Consider the following 21,617-nt stretch of genomic DNA (forward strand, 5'->3'; position numbering starts at 1 on the left):
TCTTTTGTTCCAGTGACAGGAATTTGACTCAGAGATAAACTGCTCGTTTTTATACAGACAGGCACCAAAAAAGTCCACATAACTGTGGTGTTATAACTGCCCCTTGAAGGTGCCTTCAGCTCCTATTAATGTAAGGTCTCCTAATACAAAGTAAAACACACACTGTCAGTGGTGGAGAATAATTAGTTCACTGCTGTAGACTTGGACCATTCATTGGTACCCATTGTGTGCAACTGGTGCACATTTTCTTTTACCTAAACACATCTTTTGAGACAATAAGCTGGTCCACCTACAACCAGCCACTGCAGGGGGAAGTCAGGCACGAGGATAAAAGAGCTCACATCCCAGAATGCCTGCCTACTCGAAAGTGAAAGTGTGTGGAGGGAAGGAGCCCGCTTGATGCCAAAAATACTCGTTCACACTGTGCCGAATGACGTCATGCAAAGTAACCTTCTGCGTCTCCAGTCCGGCAACTTCTAACCTTGCTTTTTCTAACGTTCCGCAATACTTCTGGCCACGATGCAGCGGGGGTAAACAGCTGGGGGAGCGAAAAGGTGGTTCCAGGTGGAAGGAAAGGTGGGGAGACGGAGATTGAGACTGAAAGGTCCATCCTACCTGCTGCGGTAAGTGGGACCTCCGCCCGGCTCCAACACTGCACTTATCCTGCTCAACCGACCAGGATCATTCTGGCCCGATATCAGATATTAGTTTGCTGATATTTCGTACAAGGTTTAATTCATCACTTAGGGGTACGGTAGCATAATGGTTATGTTACTGAACTGCTAATCCAGAGGCCTGGACTAATGATCGTAGCAGAGGTGAGTTCAAATTCAGTTGATTAAATAATTCATAATTAAATAAATGCAGAATTTAATGAATCCAGAATTAAAAACCTAGTATCAATAATGGTCACCGTGAAATTGGTTCACTAATGTTCTTTAGGGAAGGAAATCTGCCGGTCTGGTCTATATGTGACTCCAGACCCACAGCAATGTTGGTCACTATGTTGTACCAAACCACAATGACAAAGCGCTAAAACTACACGGATTACAGCGATGCAAGAAAGTGGCTCACCACCACCTTCTCAAAAGACAATTAGGGATGGGCAATAAATGCCCACCTTGCCAGTGATGCCCACATCCTGTGAACAAATTTAAACAAAACTTGAACCAATAAAACTTTTTTTAATTGTAGCCGAAGGGCCTTGATTTTTTTTTTCCTTATCTGTTACCAAGGCGTGTGAGTGTATATTTTATATATGTATCTATGCGTTGACATGAGTATTGTTTCTCGCTCATATTTCTGTCTGTTTTACAAAACTGTAAGATCCACCACAATACAGAGCAGATCATATGGCATTTGCATGTACATAGATTTGACATATCCAGGTGATACAGAGCATATGCAGATTCACACTACATCCACAAGTGCGCATTGCCTCGAATGTTTTGTAAGTGAATCTGGAGTTAAAAGAAAGAATTTGCATTTTTATAGTGCCTCTCCATAGTTTCAGGATGCCCTTCATAGCTAATGATTTACTTTTGAAATGTGGCCATTATTACTTTGTAGGCAAATGTGGCAGTGAAAGGAGCGTGCGGCAAATCAGTCCCACCCCCCTCCCCCGACGAATGTCTGTCCCACCTGTGACAGAGTCTGTGGCTCTCGTATTGGACTGTTCAGCCACCAGAGAACTCACTTTAGTAGTGGAAGCAAGTCTTCTTCGATACCGAGGGACTGCCTATGATGGGCTGGTAGGCAAATATACCACAACTTGCATTTATAATAGTGCCTTTAATGTAGTAAAATGTCAAAGTTAATTTGCACACAGAAAGGTCCCACAAACAACAATGAGGCGATTGATGAGCTAATCTGCTTTGTGGGTGTTTGTTGAAGGATAAATGGTGGCCGAGAACACTTGCCAATTTGAAGTAGCCAGCACAGATTTCAGAAAGGAAGATCGTGAATAGCAAACCTTGGGTTTGGATGGAATTCTTTTTAATGAGGTGACAAATATGGTGGATGGGGAAATACAGAAGATGTGGTGTACATGTATTTTCAGAAAGCCGTTGACAAGGTGCCAGACAGGAAACTATTGGAGAAGATTAAGGGGTATGGAATTAGGGAAAGGGTAGGAAATTAAAAATTGGTTAGAAGGAAGCAATCAGAGAGTGGGAATTAAGGTCAGTATAGGGTGGGTAGCAGTGCCTCATAGAATTCTGTTCTGGGACCGCTTCTGTTCACTGTACACCAATGATTTCGATATAGGGTTAGAGGGAGTGGCATCCAACTTTGCAGAAGATACTAAAATGGGAGGCACAGTAAATAATATTGACAACCAAAGGAAGAACATTAACATAAGAAATAGGAGCAGGAGTAGGCCACCTGGCACCTCGAGCCTGCTCCGCCATTCAATAAGATCATGGCTGATCTGATCATGGACTCAGCTCCACTCTCCTGCCTGCTCCCCGTAACTCTTTATTCCATTATCGCTCAAAAATCTGTCTATCTCTGCCTTAAATATATTCAATGACCTAGCCTCCACAGCTCTCTGGGGCAGTGAACTCCACAGATTTACAACTCTGAGAGAGAAGAAATTCCTCCTCATCTCAATTTAAATGGCCAGCCCCTTATTCGGAGACTATGGGCCTGAATTTGATGGACTCTGCCCGACATTCCCCTTCGGGTTCCGCCCAGTGCCATTTTCAATTTGGGCTGGAGCGGGTGGGAGGGGAGAACCGCCGGGATCCGCCCGTTGATGTCAGCAGACAACCGAGTGACGTAAGTGGACTCCCGCCCGCTGAGATGCCATATTCATGCGGGCGGGAGTTGGCGCCAGAGCAGGGGTGGACTGCTGTGAGGAGGCTGGTCTGTCCCCGACGGTGAGTATGAAGATCTTAAAAAAAAGGTTGGTAAACAGTTTTAAAATATTTTTTTCAGAGCGACTTACCTGTATGGGGTCCCTGAAGATGCCCCGATGGGTTTTTTTTTCCGGTGCTTTTTTTTTGCAGGTCTTCGACCCTTCCTGGGCCCGACTCCATCCTCTGTGGCACTTGAGCGGCAAGTGACTTTTCCGCCGAGAAAGAGAGCGCCCGTTAGCTGCCGCCCAGATTGGCGGTGTAAGTCCCTCATTTGCTGCCCGCCGACCTTCGAGGGACCTTTTTGATGAAAAGCCCGCCCAGAGTACCGTACGGTCACCTCGGCGGCCATCGGCCGTCCTTTTGGTGGCACTTGAGCAGGCAGGGGGCCTTCATCAAATTTGAGCCCTATGTCCACTAGTTTTAGTTTCCCCTATGAGTGGAACCATCCTCTCTACATCCACTTTGTTGAGCCCCCTCATTATCTTATATGTTTCAATAAGATCATCTCTCATTCTTCTGAACTCCAATGAGTATAGGCCCAACCTACTCAACCTATCTTCATAAGTCAACCCCCTCATAAGAACATAAGAAATAGGAGCAGGATTAGGTCATTCGGCCCATCAAGCCTGCTCCGCCATTCAATAAGATCATGGCTGATCTGATCTTGGGCTCAGTTCCACTTCCCTGCCCACTCCCCATAACCCATTACTCCCTTATTGCTCAAAAATCTATCTCCGCATTAAATATATTCAAAGACCCAGCCTCCACAGCTCTCTGGGATAGAGAATTCCACAGATTTACACACTCTGAGAGAAGAAATTCCTCTTCATCTCAGTTTTAAATGGGTGGCCTCTTATTCTGAGACTATGTCCCCTAGTTTTAGTTTCCCCTATGAGTGGAAATATCCTTTCTGCATTGATAAGATCACCTCTCATTCTTCTGAACTCCAATGAGTATAGGCCCAACCTACTCAACCTATCTTCCTAAGTCAACACCCTCATCTCGGAATCAACCTAATGAACCTTCTCTGAACAGCCTCCAATGCAAGTATATCCTTCCTTAAATACGGAGACCAAAACTGTACACAGTACTCTAGGTGTGGCCTCACCAATATCCTGTACAGTTGTAACAGGACTTCTCTGCTTTTATACTCCATCCCCCTTACAATAAAGGTCAATATTCCATTTGCCTTCCTGATTACTTGCTGTACCTGCATACTAACTTTTTGTGTTTCATGCACAAGGATCCCCAAGCCCCTCTATACTGCAGCACTTTTATAATGTGTATTTCTGTTATTTCTGCCAAAGTGGATAACCTCACATTTTCCCACATTATACTCCATCTGCCAAATTTTTGCCCACTCACTTAGCCTGTCTATATCCCTTTACAGCTGCAAGAGGATATTGATAAGATGGCGGAACAGGCAAAAATGGGGAAGATGGAATTCAATGTCAGTAAATGTGATATGTTACTTTTTAGGAGACCCAGGCAGATGTCTAAAGTCGGTGTTCGGTCCCTTGAATATGGAAATGAGGGGCCTAATCCCTGTTGAGGATCCCTTGTGGAAATTGGTCTCCGAAGAGGGTGGGTATAGGCAAGGAATCTTCAGAGGCCCTGGCAGCTGCCAACCAAAGATAGGTTTTGAGACATTTTTTTTATTTTGAAACAAAAAGTTCCTGTGGAGCTGCACGAGCAGGAGTGCTCTTCCTACTCCACAGGAGTGGCGATCGGTTCCCTGCCATAACTTGCTCCAACTGCCCCTTCCCAGTACTTGCCTGAGGGTCACTGCCGGCGAGGCGGGTGAGGATGTGCACGTGTGGGCTGCTTGCGGAGGGACGACCAGCTGATGAGTGTGCGGTTGCCTCTTGCCCTGGTCACATGCTGGTCATGCAGCGTCAGGTCTGGTCCCTGAATTGAAGTTCGCTCAGATGATTAGTACTTTAATCTTACTGTGTGCAGAATAGCGCCTGCTGCATTATTTTGCTAACCTGTCGTTGTGTCTTACGAAACTCTTCATATCTTTTTAGTCTCATTGCCACTGGCAGCAGGCTCAGGTTCTGTAGCTTCCCTTTACAGTTCGGTTATGTTAGGCTGCATCCACCACTGTTGTCATTTGATTCCTTTTTAAAAAGAATAGGAACCAAAACTGTGCACAATGAAGAAGTGTGGTTTCCAGTTTTCACTTCACAGCTGCATATCTCTTCCTTGTATATTACATATTTACTTAAATAACCCCAATATTCTGTTTATCGTGGTTAGAAATCATGTTGTTTCATTTTTGCCACATTGTTGAACCACTTTATGTAACTGGACAAAAAGAGGCAGTGCATTTGCTCATTTGAAATCCATTATTATAAATATATGTTTTTTATATTATTTATGAGATTTTATATTGGTCTGTGATATTTTCATTTGTAAAAATGTGTGCAGTAACAATGAAGTTAGATTAACGGCCATAAGCACAATTTAAACTAAGATACTGGAATGCTAATAATTGTGCATTTCTCTTTTGTAGAATGAGTTGTTGAAGACTCCGCATCCAATAGACGAAAATGCATTTTCAGGCCTTCACTTTATGTGTTGGACTTGCTGTACTATATCTTGGTGCCATAGCCTCTGAAAACCAATGTAAAATTAAGGATCTGGTCGCTGATTGCAGTCACCTGAAGCTCTCCGAGATCCCTTCAGACCTTCCTGTCAACATCACAGTGCTAAATCTCTCCCATAACCAGTTGAAGCAGTTGCCAACTTCGACACTATCCAAGTACAGTCAGCTTCAAACTTTGGATGCTGGGTACAACGTCATTCCTAAAATTGATGGGAACCTGTGCCAGGTTCTGCCACTTCTGCAAGTGCTGGGGCTGGAACACAATCAGTTATCACACCTGTCAGTACATTACTTCTATTACTGCAGCAACCTGACTGAACTGTATTTACAGTTCAACATAGTCAAGCAGATCACAGACGACCCTTTCAAAAGCCTTCAGGTAAATGTTAGTACTTCCACTACTGGGTTTATCAAAGTGCAATAGTACTTCACAGAATACTTGTATTGTGGAACAGCTCTAGGAACTGCCCTGTTAATATTGCCGGTCACTTTTCAAAGTGCCCAATTTTGCTTTCAATCTAGCTGTCCACCCGTGACCTTGCACATCTGCACTTGCTTTAAAGCTTCAAATAGAAGCAGAAAATGCTGGAAATACTCAGCAGGTCGGGCAGCATCTGTGGAGAAAGAAACAGAGTTAACGTTTCAGGTCGATGATCTTTCGTCAGCACTGGGGAAAAAATAGAGATGTAACAGATTTTAAGCAAGTGGGGAAAGGGAAAAGGGTGGAAAGAACAAAAGGCAGGAGAAATTAAATGACAACAACAACAACTTGTATTTATATAGCACCTTTAACATAGTGAAACGTCCCAAGGCACTTCACAGCAGTATTATGAGACAAAAAAAATTGATACCGAGCCACATAAGGAGAAATTAGGGCAGGTGACCGCAAGTTTGGTTAAGGAGTGCCTTCAAGGAGGAAAGGGAGGCGGAGAGGTTTAGGCAAGGAATGCCAGAGCTTAGGACCTAGGCAACAGAAGGCACGTCCACCAGTGGTTGAGCGATTATAATCAAGAGGGCAGAATTAGAAGAGCACAGACATCTCGGGGTTTTGTAGGGCTGGAGGAGATTACAGAGATAGGGAGGGGCGAGGCCATGGAGCGATTTGAAAACAATGATGAGAATTTTGAAATCGAGGCATTGCTTAACCAGGAGCCAAATTAGGTCAGAGAGCACAGGTTTGATGTGTGAGCTGGTCTTGGTGCAAGTTAGGACACAGGCAGCCAAGTTTTGGATCACCTCTAGTTTACGTAGGGTAGAATGTGGGAGGCCAGCCAGGAGTGCATTGGAATAGTCAAGTCTAGACGTAACAAAGGCATGGATAAGGGCTTCAGCAGCGGATGAGCTGAGACAGGGGCGGAGAAGGGCGATGTTACGGAGGTGGAAATAAGCGGTCTTAGTTATGCTGCGGATATGTACCGAAAGCTCATTTCGGGGTCAAATATGACACCAAGGTTGTGAACAGTCTGGCTCAGCCTCATACAGAAACTGGGAAGAGGGATGGCATACAATGTTGAGAAGATTAGTGGAAGGCCAGAGGATTGGGAAATTTTTAGAAACCAGCAAAGGATGACTTAAAAAATAATAGAGAGAAGATGGATTATGAGAATAAACTAGCAAGAAATATAAAAACAGACAGTAAGAGCTTCTACAGGTATATAAAAAGGAAGAGAGTAGCTAAAGTAAACATTGGTCCCTTGGAGGATGAGACTGGGAAACAGGGAACTGGCAGAAATTTGAACAAATATTTTGTATCGGTCTTCAAGGTAGAAGACACTAAAAGCAACCCAATGATTGATAATCAAGGGGCTATTGGGAGGGGGGAACTTAAAACAATCACTATCACTAGAGAAAAAGTACTTGGAAAACTAATGGGACTAAAACATAGAAATCTACAGCGCAGACGAGGCCATTTTGGCCCATCGTGTCCACGCCGGCCGACAAAGAGCCGCACGGCCATAGGTCAGCAGCCCTGAAGGTTACATATAAACCTATGAACAATTGCGGAAAGGTAAAGAGCACCCAGCCCAACCAGTCCGCCCCACACAACTACGACACCTCTTGCACCAAAACATTCTACACTCCACCCCAACCGGAGCCATGTGATCTCCTGGGAGAGGCAAAAACCAGATAAAAACCAAGGCCAACTGGGGAAAAATAATCTGGGAAAATTCCCCTCCGACCCATCCAGGTGATCGAAACTAGTTCAGGAGATCACCCTGGCCGTATTAGATTCCCTGCAGTACTTATCATCATCTCTGCGCCAGCCAACAAGAGATTATCCAGTCTAATCCCACTTACCAGCTCTAGGTTCGTAACCCTACAGGTTACGGCACTTCAAGTACCCATCCAAGCACCTTTTAAATGTGGTGAGGGTTTCTGCCTCGACCACCCTTTCAGGCAGTGAGTTCCAGACCCCCACTGCCCTCTGCATGAAGAAGCCTCCCCTCAAATCCACTCTGAACCTTCCACCAACAACCTTAAAACTATGCTCCCTTGTAATTGATCCCTCCACCAAGGGAAATAGGCCCTTGCTATCCACTATATCCAGACCCCTCAATATATTGTACACCTCAATGAAGTCTCCTTTCAGCCTCCTCTGTTCCAATGAGAACAAACCCAGCCTATCTAATCTCTCCTCATAGCTAAAATTCTCCATTCCAGGCAACACCTAGTAAATCTCCTCTACACCCTCTCTAGTGCAATCATGTCCTTCCTATAGTACGGCGACCAGAACTGCATGCAGTACTCCAGCTGTGGCCTGACCAGAGTATTATACAATTTAAGCATAACCTCCCTGCTCTTGTATTCTATGCCTCGGCCAATAAAGGCAAGCATTCCATATGCCTTCTTAACCATCTTATCCAACTGGCCTGCTACTTTCAGGGACTTAAAGGTGGACAAGTCCCCTGGACCTGATGGCTTAGAAGAAGTGGCTGCAGAGATAGTGGATGCATTGATTATAATCTACCAAAATTCCCTGCAGTCTGAAGAGGTCCCAGCAGATTGGGAAACTGTAAATGTAATGCCCCTATTTAAGTAAGGAAGGAGACAAAAAGCAGGAAACTATAGACCAATAAACCTAACATCTGACATTGGGAAAATGCTGGAGTCAATTATTAAGGAAGTAGTAGCAGGACATTTAGAAAATGATAATACAGTCAAGCAGAGTCAGCATGGTTTATGAAAGGGAAATCATGTTTGACAAATTTGCTGGAGTTCTTTGAGGATGTACTGAACAGGGTGGATAAAGGGGAACCAGTAAATGTCGTGTATTTGGATTTCCAGAAGGCATTCAGTAAGGTGCCACATAAAAGGCTACTGCACAAGATAAGAGTTCATGGGATTGGGGGTAATATATTAGTATGGATAGAGGATTAGCTAACTAACAGAAAACAGAGAGTTGAGATAAATTAGTCATTTTCAGATTGGCAAACTGTAACTAGTGGGGTGCCACAGGGATCAATGCTGGGGCCTCAACTATTTACCATCTATATTAATGATTTGGATGAACATAAGAAATAGGAGCAGGAGCAGGCCATTTGGCCCCTCGAGCCTGCTCCGCCATTCAATAAGATCATGGCTGATCTGATCTTGGCCTCAACACCACTTCCCTGCCCGCTCCCCATAACGCTTGACTGCCTTATCATTCCAAGAGGGCTTGACAGGGTAGATGCAGAGAGGATGTTTCCTCTCGTGGGGGAATCTAGAACTCGGAGGCATTGATTCAGAATAAGGGGTCTCCCATTTAAAACGGAGATGAGGAAAAATTTCTTCTTTCAGAGGGTCATGAATCTTTGGAATCCTCTACCCCAGAGAGCTGTGGAGGCTGGGTCATTGAATATATTTAAGATGGAGATAGATAGATTTTTAAATGATAAGGGAGTCAAGGGTTATGGGGAGCGAGTAGGGAAGTGGAGTTGAGGCCAAGATCAGATCGGCCATGATCTTATTGAATGATGGGGTAGGCTCGAGGGGCTAAATGGCCTACTCTTGCTCCTATTTCTTATGTTCATCCAAGTCATTAATATAGATGGTAAATAGTTGAGGCCCCAGCATTGACCATCAGCTGGTCTGGGCCTTCAAAAGAGCAGATCACCTCAAGGTACAGCGCGTGCTGGAGAGCGACGGCTGTGAAGAGGGCAACTGGCTTGGATGTCACTAAGGTCCGGGTCACTGATTGGAGCATGGGCAGGTACAACAGGAGCGGTGAGGTTGGGGCACAGGAGCGGTGAGTGATCGTGGAGCGACGTGATCGGGGCCCAGGAGAGGCGTGAGTTCAGTGCCCACAAGAGGCAAGGGCCCAGAGGCAGCACGGTCCGGCGCACACTGCAATATGTGTGCGCCAGTCGTCCTGGTTAATCCTTGCCGCTGCACCAAGGCCTAGCTCTGTCAAGCCCGTGTGGTGGCTGGTGTGCAACGGCCATCACATGTTAAAAGAAATCCACGCACAGGCATCTTCCACCCTTCAACATGTCGTTCGGGACCTGGAATATTAGGTCCTTCATTGGAACACCTGTGAACTCATTCTTTTTTGGCGTGGAAGCAAGTCATCCTCAATATGAGGGACCGCCTATGATGATGATGACATCTCTTAACTTTTTCCAGGTCTGACAAAAGATTATCGACGTGAAACGTTAACTCTATTTCTCTCTCCACAGATGCTGGCTGACCTGCTGAGTATTTCCAGCATTTTCTGTTTCTATTTCAGATTTCCAGCATCTGCAGTATTTTGCTTTTGCTTTAAAGCTTCACTGGGTTGCATAGAGTAGCCTGAGTATTTCAACCACACAGCCCACCCGCGGCCAAAAAACCTGCTCACTGATGGAAAATCCAGCGATGTTGCTATCAGCAATGACATTGCAGTTGGAGGTGCCAGTAAAAACCTGTCACACACCTCATTATTCATCTACCATGTTGGGGAATGTATACCTTAAATGTTTGGGTTGAATTCTATAATGTAACATGGATATTGAATCCATAGGAGACTTTTTTCTACAACACTCAAGTACTAGCCCCAGCATTCCAGTTGAAGAATAAAAAACTAGAAAATCAGTAGGCAGAGGTATGGTAAAGGATGTGTGATCCTTTTGTGTTGCAATGAATCAGCATATTTCTTTGTGTATTTATTAATGGTGACCCACAGTACATAGTATGCCAACCTAGGTCGTACTCTCACTGCTGATCATGGGTTCAGTCACCTTCTGCACATCATCCAGGCGGCCAATTCTATGCAGTACTGAGGAGTGTTGCACTGTCAGACCTGTCATCTTTCGGATGATATGTTAAGCCAAGGTCTGATGAAGGGTCATCGACCTAAAACGTTAACCCTGTTTATCTCTTCACAGCTGCTGCCTGCTGAGTATTTCCAGCATTTTCTGTTTTTAGTCCATCTGTCTTCTTAGGTGGATGTAGAAAACATCCCATGGGACTATTCGAAGAAGAGCAAGGAAGTTCTCTGTGTCATGGCCAACATCATTAAAACAGATTATCTGGTCACTTATCTCATTGATGTTCGTGGAACCTTGCTGTGCGCCAATTGGCTGCCATATTTTCTTACAACAATGACTACATCTCAAAAGTACTTCATTGGCTGCAGAATTGCCAGTGGAGCTGAACACTGTACGCTTATCAGCGCACAGCCTCATGTCTGACTTTATGATGGAGGGAAGGTCATTGATAATGTAGCTGAAGATAGTTGGGCGTAGTTGCCCTGAGGAACTCCTGCAATGATATCTGATTGATAGGTTCCTACCTGCTCAGTTGTAAATTGTTGCTGTTGTTTCTATATATTTTTGAGCCCACCTGGTATAAGTGGAATGCAGAAATATGTGATTGCGATGTACAAAACCTGCACAAGAGAAATAACTTTATAATGGGTTGTAATTTGCGGCCCCCACGGGCATGCGTGAGGTGTGTACACACCTATAAGGGTCGCGCAAGTGCCGGGTTTTCACGTGCAAAGCACATGCGCGAAAACCCGGAATTTGCAATCTGTCAAGAATCTTCTTGCCGCGGGAAAAGGGCATTCGTGGGCAGAGAGTTGGGCTATTTGTCCAACTACTGTCCAGCGAATGCGTGTGAAATTCTTACGCCTGTAAATGTTTAAAAAAACATAAGAATAACATTTTTTCAATCGTTTATACATTAAAAACGCTGTGCAATAAGTTACGTTTATTTTTAGCCCCGTTAAAATATGTAAATTTATTTTTCAAAAAATTAAATTTTTGTTATAAATATTTAATTAATGCCACTTTAATTAATTTTAAATATGTGATTTTTTTTAAATTTATTTCAAGTGTAAATGTATTTTTGAGGGTATTCCAATTCATACTTATGGAGAGTTCTGTACATATGGAATCCCCATATGTATGAATGGGGATTCCCTTTATTGGTTGGGCCAGCCCATGTGATCCCAGGGGTGCTTGCTAACCGCATGCGCCCCTAAGATACGTGGGCCCCTACCCGCGAGTAACCGGAGAGGCCCAGGATCGCAAGTCTCCGGACCTCCCAGATCACTGGGCACGTGGGCATTTCATTTGCGGATCGGAGGCATTTCCCCGCGGGAAGCCTCCGACTGCAAATTCAGGGCCAATATATCTTGTGATATTGCTCATGGTGAGTCAGAGAATAGGGGTCATTTGCACCTTCACCACCTGGGTGATAATCGCCATAACCCCTTTACTAATTCTTATGTTCTTATGTTCTTTCTCAGTCTTGCTGGACCTCAGGATACCTCATCCCATAATTACCCCCATTCGTAGATCACAAAATCTCCTCTCTGTTCTCACAAATGCTTAGACCTCATTCTGAGGGCTCCTTGATCCCAGAACTACTTCCAATGCTGCTAAATCATGAAAGTTCCCTCCCCCCAGATCCTTGGTGCCAGGATAGCCTCTTCTAGTATATTGAACCTGTGGCCCTCTTGCTCTGTATAACTCACCTACTTTTTCTGTAATCCCATCGAGCCCAGGTCCATTCCTTTTAACAGGGGGCCTCAACTTTGGACTAGCGGTGGAGATGATCCAGAGTTTGGTAACCTCCTACTGAATGAGTGTGGAGCTTACTCAACGCAGTGTCTGAATACAGATAATGGTTGGGTAGGAGCAATTATCTGACAGTTATCTTATTCAGGGGTTGAGATAATATTCAAGAGGAAACCACTGTCAATTATTCCTGATTAGAACCTTTTGTTAAGATTACTCTTGTCAGCTGTGGCTCAGTAAGTAGCACACTTACTTCTGAGTCTGAAGGTTGTGGGTTCAAGTTCCACTCCAGGAACTTGAGCACCTAAATCTAGGCTGACACTCCAGTGTAATGTTGAGGGAGCACTGCACTGTCGGAGGTGCCGTCTTTCGGATGATACGTTAAACCAAGGCCCCGTCTGCCTTCTCAGGTGGATGTAAATGGTCTCATGGCACTATTTTGAAGAAGAGCAGGGGATTTATCCCTGGTGTCCGGGCCAATATTTATCCCTTAATCAACAAAGCAAAAACAGATTATCTGGTCATTATCACATTGCTGTTTGTGGGGGTTTGCTGTGCGCAAGTTGGTTACCGCATTTCCTATATTACAACAGCGACTACACTCCAAAAGTGCTTCATTGGCTGTAAAGCGCTTTGAGATATCCGGTGGCCGTGAAAGGCACTATATAAAGCCCGGCTAGCTCAGTCGGTAGAACATAAGGCTCTTAATCTCAAGATCATGGGTTCGAGCCCCATGTCGGCGAATTAGTTTCCTTAAACTTTTAAGGGAGTTAGATGAAGTCCTTACTACTCGGGGGATCAAGGGTTATGGCGAGAAAGCAGGAAGGGGGTACTGAAGTTTCATGTTCAGCCATGAACTCATTGAATGGCGGTGCAGGCTAGAAGGGCTGAATGGCCTGCTCCTGCACCTATTTTCTATGTTTCTAAATGCAAGTCTTTCTAAATTGTAATAATACTGTTGGCAGGCTGTTCCCTACACCCCACCAATTCCCTGTCAGTGGCAGGTGTAATAGCGGTATCGACAGCCAGAATTATCCATGTATTTGGTGTGTGTTGATGTCCTCATTCAGGAAAAAATAAAAAACTTGTATTTTCTGTAACACCTCATCACATCGCTCAGAAACATCCCATTTCACATGCAATAAATTAGCTTGAAATGCAGCCACAATTGTTGCATAGTGCAAGGAATGGACAATCACAGTAATAATCTACATATAATTGGTAGAATTATTTTTTCAAATCATGTTCTGGTCCAAACATGCAGATCACCAAGGAACTGAGTTGTATTATATTTTCTGCTATTATGTAAATGTTACAGTTCCATCTAGTGGCAGCAAGTGGGAGCTGCAGTACAAGGGGAAAGAAAGACTTGCATTTATATAGCGCCTTTCATGACCACTGAACATCTCAAAGCGCTTTATAGCCAATGAAGTACATTTGGTAGTGTAGTCACTGTTGTAATGTAGGAAACACTTCAAAATAGTGCAATGGGATAATTTACGTCCACCTGAGAGGACAGACGGGAACTCTCTAACGTCTTATCCGAATGACAGCATTTCCAACAGTGCAGTGCTCCCTCAGCACTACACTGGAGTGTCAGCCTAAATTTTTGTGCTAACGTGGGACTTGAACCCACAACCTTGTGACTTAGAGGCAAGAGTGCCACCCACTAAGCCACAGCTGACACTGTATCCCACTTGGAGTTCCCACTTGCCACCACTGGATAGAGTTATAACATTTACATACACTTGTGAAGTTCTAATATAATAAATTAAATATGTGATTTATTTTAGATTTTATAGTCGGGAAAACTAATTAAGTTAGTTTTTAACATTAAATTGATAGCAAATAAATAGTTAGCAAATAAATAGTAACATTATGGATTAAAAATGAGAACTACAAATGCTGGAAATCTGAAATAAAAATTAAAACTGTTGAAGGCACTTCACAGATCAGTCAGCATTTGTGAAGAAAACAGCCCAGTTAATGTTACTGCTGAAATCCTGAAAAAATTAACAATTAACAAGAACCGTAACAAAGGGGAGAAAATAAAATTGACAGGAATATCAGTGGAATGAGCAATAATCTTAAAAGAAAAAGAGATAGTTAAAGATGCAAGAAAAGCAAAGAATGTGAATAGCGGAGGCAGGGAGGAGGTAAATCTACTCTGAAATTAAAACAGGAGAAGCTGGCAAAAAAGAGTGCAGTTCGACAGCCCTCAAATTAAAAAAAAAACAATAGGCCAGTGAGGAAGGAAAGACAGGTGTGGAGTCTGAGACATCAGTAGTCAGAAAGTTCTGATTCAATCTGAATATCCTGAGGGTGGAGGAGGTGGTGGCACTCAACAAGACAACAAGATAACGAGGTGGAACACTGGCAGTGCTCCCTCCCACCTCATTAGCATGACTTCTGATTGCCCTTGTGTTAGCCGTGGCTCAGTGGGCAGCACTCTCGCCTTTGAATCAGAGACTTGAGCACATAAATTTAGGCTGACCCTCCAGTGCAGTGCTGAGGGAGTGCTACGCTGTTAGAGGTGCCATCTTTCGGATGAGACGTGAAACTGAGGCCCTGCCTGCTCCCTCAGGTGGACGTAAATGATCCCGTGGCACTATTTCGATAAAGAGCAGGGTAGTTATCCCCGGTGTCCTGGCCAGTATTTATCCTTCAACCAACATCACTAAAGCAGATTATCTGGTCATTATCACATTGCTGTTTGTGGGAGCTGGCTGTGCACAGATTGGCTGCTGCATTTCCCACATTACATCAATGACTACACTTCAAAAGTACTTCATTGACTGTAAAGTGCTTTGGAACATCCTGAGGTTGTGAAAGGCGCTATATAAATGCAAGGCTTTTTTTTGGCATGTGTCGACTGCAAACGCAGGGTAAGTTCCATCCACCAGGAAATTCTGGGGCAACGGAAAAGGCCCAGAGACTTGCTAATTCAGCTCTTGGCAATTTTTTCCTGAACTTTGCACTCAGGGAATTCAGTATTCCCTGCAGGCAAAGATCAGGAAAATGCATCCTGTTGTAATTAGATTAATTTGATTGGTAATCTGAAGAGCTGGAAATAAGTAATATCTAAATTTATTGTGTTCTAACTGGATTATGTTTTATTTTCAAGGACTTGGTGATCCTGGATATGTCTCACAATAAACTGGTTTCTGCCAAACTGGGAACTCAGCAGCAATTGCAAAATCTGCAAAGATTGGGACTGTCTATGAATAAAATTACAAAGTTAAAGACAGACGATTTTGACATTCTTAACAAAACCACATTGTATCAGCTAGAATTGTCCTCCAACAAGCTAACTCAGGTAATGGTATTTTGTGCAGACCGTCAATCTGTGGCCATGTTTTTCACCTCATTAATTTAAGGAATAAGATAGACATGTGTAAACTATGGTGCAGGCCTGATGGAAGTTGCTGTGTTTCTGACTTACCAGGATGCTGCCTGGAATGAGGAGATAAAAATATAGAAGAAAGAATTGAAAAATGGGGTCTTTTTCTGTTAGATATTATAGAAGTGATAGACTGGAGGATAAAATTCTGAAAATCTGGGAAGGGATAGATAGAACAAACTGTCTCTAGTAATTGAGGGATGAAGAATGAGGGCCAAGGTAAAAGATAATGGTCTGGATTTTGATCAAAAAACACCCCCACAACCGGATTACCGTCCAAAAAACCGCTATGATTATTCAATTAAGATCAGCGGACAATTAGTCAAAAAATGGGGAAAAAATCTGCCCGACGGGAAAAATCACAGTTGCACATGGATTCTCGGCCGGAAACGCGATACTGGTTAAATTTAGTCCGAGGCAACGAGTTGGGCCTAGGGAGGGGGGAAAACACAAAAAATATTTTTCTTAAAAATTAAAAAATCAGAAAAAATTCACAGGCCCCTTTTCCAGTGAATTGCTGCAAAATAATTTTTCTTAAAAACTTTATCTTACCTTTTTTCGCAGGGTTTCATACCTACCGCCGATTGAAGAGCTGCTCCGGCTAGTTTCTCCACGGCGGTATTTGTTTCACCAACCGGGGCACCACTACCACCAAACTCAGGCGGCAGCGGTTTTTTCAGTGTTGCACACCAGCAGTCCGCTCCCCAGCGGTATTTCAAAACCGCCGGTGGAACACTTTGATGAAATTCCCACCGGGTGGTGTTCCATCAAAAAAAAGGAATACCGCCAAAAAACGCAGCGGAAGGCTGATCAAATTCCAGCCCTAAGAGATTTAGAACCAAGAGCAGGAGAAACATCTTCACGGAGAGTTGTAAGGCTGTGGAATTCACTTCCAGGGGTAGTGACTGGGGCAGGAGCTATGCCGACATTCAAGAATAGATTTGATGGGTAGATGAAAGGAAAGAGGACAAAAGGATATGGGGACAGAGTGGGTAAATGTGATTTGGACTATTTGCTCGCGTGGATGGTAACTGCCAGCACTGACTGCTTGGGCCGAATGGCCTGTTTCCATGTTGTAAAGTCTATGTGTGTTTGTGCTGCTCCAAGCATTGCTCCTTTGGGGAACAAATGGAAATCAGTGAAAAGTTTTTAAAAAGCCTTTTTTACCGGTCACAATGAAACCATGCTTTTTATTTTCTTTAATATATATAGCTCTGCTGATATTTAACAAAGTGATCCAAGGTATGATTTCACTTCCAATCATTCTATTAGTAACTCTGTTGTACCCCTCCCTTCCTGGCTTGAAACCCTGCTTCAGCTCGAGATAAGCGTACCTTCAGAATAAGGCATTTAATTGCAAAAAAGCTATCATTGGAAGGTGCCTTGATTGGCATGATAAAGCAGAAAAGCTACCTCACTGAGAATAGGCAACAGTTAACTCATTGTAACCAGCTGTCCTAAAAGTTTAATAACTAGAGTATTTCTCCTTCTGATGAGCATCTGTTTGAAGTTATAAATCAAAACAGTGATTTAAATAGATATTTATATGAAGTGATATATTGCCTACTTCATCTGCATGTAATACAAAATTCAATTCCAAACTGATTTACACCCATCAGTTTCTTTTAGGCAATTTTAACCTTGGACCTGAGCGATATTTATGAATTACTTGATGTTCAGTGTTACAGTTTATGTTGTATCTGTTAGATGCAACAGCACCCATATTTAAATTATTAATTTGTAAGAATGCTGTCATCATCATCATCATCATAGGCAGTCCCTCGGAATCGAGGAAGACTTGCTTCCACTCTTACAGTGAGTTCTTTAGTGACTGAACAGTCCAATACGAGAACCACAGACTCTGTCACAGGCGGGACAGATAGTCGTTGAGGGAAGGGGTGGGTGGGACTGGTTTGCCGCACGCTCTTTCCGCTGCCTGCGTTTGATTTCTGTATGCTCTTGGCGATGAGACTCGAGGTGCTCAGCGCCCTCCCGGATGCACTTCCTCCACTTAGGGCGGTCTTTGGCCAGGGACTTCCAGGTGCCAGTGGGGCTGTCGCACTTTATCAGGGAGGCTTTGAAGGTGTCCTTGTAACGTTTTCGCTGCCCACCTTTGGCTCGTTTGCCGTGAAGGAGTTCCGAGGAGAGCAGTTGCTTTGGGAGTCCCGTGTCTGGCATGCGAACTGCGTGGCCTGCCCAGTGGAGCTGATCAAGTGTGGTCAGTGCTTCAATACTGTGGATGTTGGCCTGGACGAGGACGCTAATGTTGGTGCACCTGTCCTCCCAGGGAATTTGTAGGATTCCCTGTGATCTGTATCACTATTTGAATTAACTTGTTTTTTATTCGTTCATGGGATGCTGGCAAGGCCAGCATTAATTGCCCAACCCTAATTGCCCTTGAGAAGGTGGTGGTGAGCTGCTTTCTTGAACTGCTGTTCTCTGTAATGGTTTGGTATAAGTGAGTGGCTTGCTGGGCCATTTCAGAGGGCAGTTAAGAGTTAAGCACATTGCTGTGGGTCTGGAGTTACATATAGGCCAGACCGGGTAAGGACGGCAGATTTCCTTCGCTAAAGGACATTAGTGAACCAGATGGGTTTTTACAACAATCCGGTAGTTTCATGGTCAATGATATTAGCTTTTTATTCCAGGTTAATTTATTTAACTAAATTTAAATTCCACAGCTGCCACAGTGAGATTTGAATTCACATCTCAAGATCATTAGTCCAGGTCTCTGGATTACTAGTCCAGTAACATAACTACTATGCTACCATATCATTGACTATTTAAGCATGGAGTTAGAAGTGGGTTGAAACCACAGTAACTTCAAGCTCAGGGTTCAGACCACACTGTCCATGTGGTGTCCTCTTATATTTCTATACATACAACATATTTTTGTGTACATATTTGTATTTGTATATATTATATCGACAAAACAACAATTTTGAGATCTTTCAATGTGATGAGATGCCATATGAAAACAAATATTAGTATTCTTGTGACTCAAAATGGTAGCAGTAGAAATAAACAAAATTTTTTTTTCTCTTTTCCAGTTTGAGCGAAACTGTTTCCGCAAAATTGGAAGTTTACGTGGTCTAGTTTTGGACAATGTTGCTCTCTATCCGAACGTCACTGGGCAACTCTGTGAAGCGTTATCAGGGACAGACATTGCTGAGCTATCTCTGAGGAACACGCACCTGAAAATACAGCCAACTACTTTTGCTGCATTAAACAAAACAAACTTGACATCTCTTGATCTGTCCAGCAATAGACTAACTACGATGCCGGATAATTCGTTGCACTGGTTGCATAGTTTAGAGTACCTTTACCTTGAAAACAACAACATCAGACGCATTACCCCAAAAATGTTTGCTGGGTTGGAAAATTTGAAGTCTTTGAACTTGAAGAAAGGCCTCACAGTGCAGGATATCCCTAATAAAGTAGAATCTATAATTGATGATTACTCATTTCAGGGGTTGAAAAACTTAGTGTATCTCAATCTAGAAGACAATACTATTGCAAGTATAAAGGCACATACTTTCTCTGGCTTGACGAGTCTGAAATACCTTAGCATGTATAACTGTTTGGTAGATTTAAAAACCATCAGTAATGAAACGTTCATGTCTCTTGCTGAGTCTCCCCTTGTCAATCTAAACCTGACAAAAACAAAAATTTCAAAACTACAGCGTGGAGCATTTTCCAGGTTCAGCAAGCTGAAGAAGCTGGATGTGGGGCTGAATTCAATCGCTCAGACCCTAACGGGAGAGGAGTTCCTGGGTCTACATGAGATCGAGGAGATATACCTATCATATAATTTGAACTTGATTTTGACTTCCTCTTCCTTTATTCACGTTCCTTCGATGAAAATCTTAATGCTTGGCAAGTCAAAGATTGGATCATTGAACTTTCAACCTTCGCCATTCCATCCCCTTCAGAACCTCACGATCCTCGATCTCAGCAACAATAATTTAGCTAATTTGGATCAAGATGTTTTCAGCGAGCTCCGGCAGCTTCAGGTTTTAAAGTTGCAACACAATAACTTGGCACGCCTCTGGAAGAGTATTAATCCTGGTGGTCCCGTTCTTTATCTAAGTGGTTTGAAAGAGCTTCAGATACTTGATTTACAATCCAATGGGTTAGACGAGCTCCCAGGGAAAGCCTTCCGTGGGTTGTTTAAACTCGAAATTTTAGATTTAAGTTTGAACAACTTAAACTTTCTTCCAGACTGTGTATTTGATGATTTGCAGTCTGTCAAGTTACTACATCTGCAGAAAAATCTTATTACATCTGTTGAAAAAGATGTTTTTAGCCAAGTATTTATTAATTTAACGACTCTCTACATGGGATTCAATCCTTTTGAGTGTACTTGTGAAAGTATTTCTTGGTTTGTTATCTGGCTCAATAAGACCAATAGCAGCATCCCCGGCTTGAATAGTCAATATATTTGCAACACTCCTCCAAGTTACCACAACAATACAGTTGTAGCTTTTGATATATCTCCCTGCAAAGATGTCGCCCCCTTTGAAAGCGCATTCATAATTAGTAGCAGTGTTATACTTCTATTCATATTTACTGTGCTAATGATTCAGTTTCAAGGATGGAGGCTAGAATTCTATTGGAACGTTTCTGTCAATCGAGTATTTGGGTTTAAGGAGATAGATCATCAAGAAGTTCAATTTGAGTACGATGCTTACATTATTCATGCTAAAAATGACAGTGACTGGATCAACAATAACTTGATGCCCTTGGAGAAAGGTGATCCAACTGGGTTCCAGTTTTGCTTGGAAGAAAGAGACTCTGAAGTTGGAATTTCTGAGCTGGAATCCATTGTGAACAGTATAAGCCAGAGCAGAAAAATCATCTTCGTGGTGACTCTGGAGCTTTTAAAGGATCCCTGGTGCAGAAGGTATGCTCATTTTTAGTACAAATTTCCGAAGTATTTACACCACAGAAACAGGCCATTCAGCTCAACAGGCCCATGCCGGTGTTTATGTTCCACACCAGTCTCCTCCCACCCCTTTTCATCTAACCCCATCAACATACCTTTCTATTTCTTTCCCCCCCCCATATGCTTGTCTGGCTTCCTCTTCAATGCATCTATGCTATTCGCCTCAACTGCTTCCTGTGTAGCGAGTTCCACATTCTAATCACTCTCTAGGTAAAGAGGTTTCTCCTGAAATCCCCTATTGGATTTATTAGTGACTGTCTTATACGTATAGCCCCGAGTTCCGGTCTTGCCTGCAAATGGAAGCTACATCTACCCTATCAAACCCGTCACAATCTTGAAGACCTCTATCAGGGTTCTCTTTTCTAGAGAAAAGAGCCCCAGCTTGTTCAATCTTTCCTGATAGGTATAACCTCTCAGTTCTGGTATCATTTGAGTAAATCTATTACGATTGCAGAGGGATAAAATTTAGCAAGGTTCGTACTTCATCTCAGTAACCCTGATGGAAAGTTTGAATGTGTGAATTTTTGAAGACAGGACAAGCAATAAGAATAGCCACTTGGGCGAGGTACCTGAGAGATGCTTCTTTATGTGGAACCACAGGACACTAGGGGGGTGAAATTGATCTTGGCTGGAAAACAGGCCCATAACAAATCAGACGCCTGTTTTACACCATGCCTGGTTTTCTTGAAGTTAATCGAAAAGAAAACCAAGCACAATGTAAACATAAGAAATAGGAGCAACATTAGGCCATTTGGCCCCTCATAAAATGGGGCTGCCGATTCGCTTCTACTGGTGAAGACCAAGTTTCCCACCACCGTTGTTT

At 43.3% G+C, this 21,617-nt stretch overlaps 1 protein-coding gene across 4 annotated transcripts in view; it reads left to right on the forward strand.

The window, feature by feature from the left end:
- The first annotated feature begins 384 nt into the window (after window positions 1-384).
- The window catches only part of LOC139263353 (toll-like receptor 3), a 28,450-nt gene continuing 7,217 nt past the window's right edge, over window positions 385-21,617 (forward strand). The window contains exons 1-5 of one of the 4 annotated variants that reach the window (XM_070879300.1): window positions 385-623; window positions 1,570-1,751; window positions 5,374-5,845; window positions 15,574-15,765; window positions 18,900-20,752. In XM_070879300.1, coding sequence (XP_070735401.1) covers window positions 5,411-5,845; window positions 15,574-15,765; window positions 18,900-20,752 — 2,480 coding nt within the window. In that variant the 5' untranslated portion in view covers window positions 385-623; window positions 1,570-1,751; window positions 5,374-5,410. The other 3 variants (XM_070879310.1, XM_070879319.1, XM_070879330.1) reach the window with 3 other exon arrangements.

This window comes from Pristiophorus japonicus, chromosome 1 (genome assembly GCF_044704955.1).
Source record: "Pristiophorus japonicus isolate sPriJap1 chromosome 1, sPriJap1.hap1, whole genome shotgun sequence".
Classification (NCBI taxonomy): Eukaryota; Metazoa; Chordata; class Chondrichthyes; family Pristiophoridae; genus Pristiophorus; species Pristiophorus japonicus.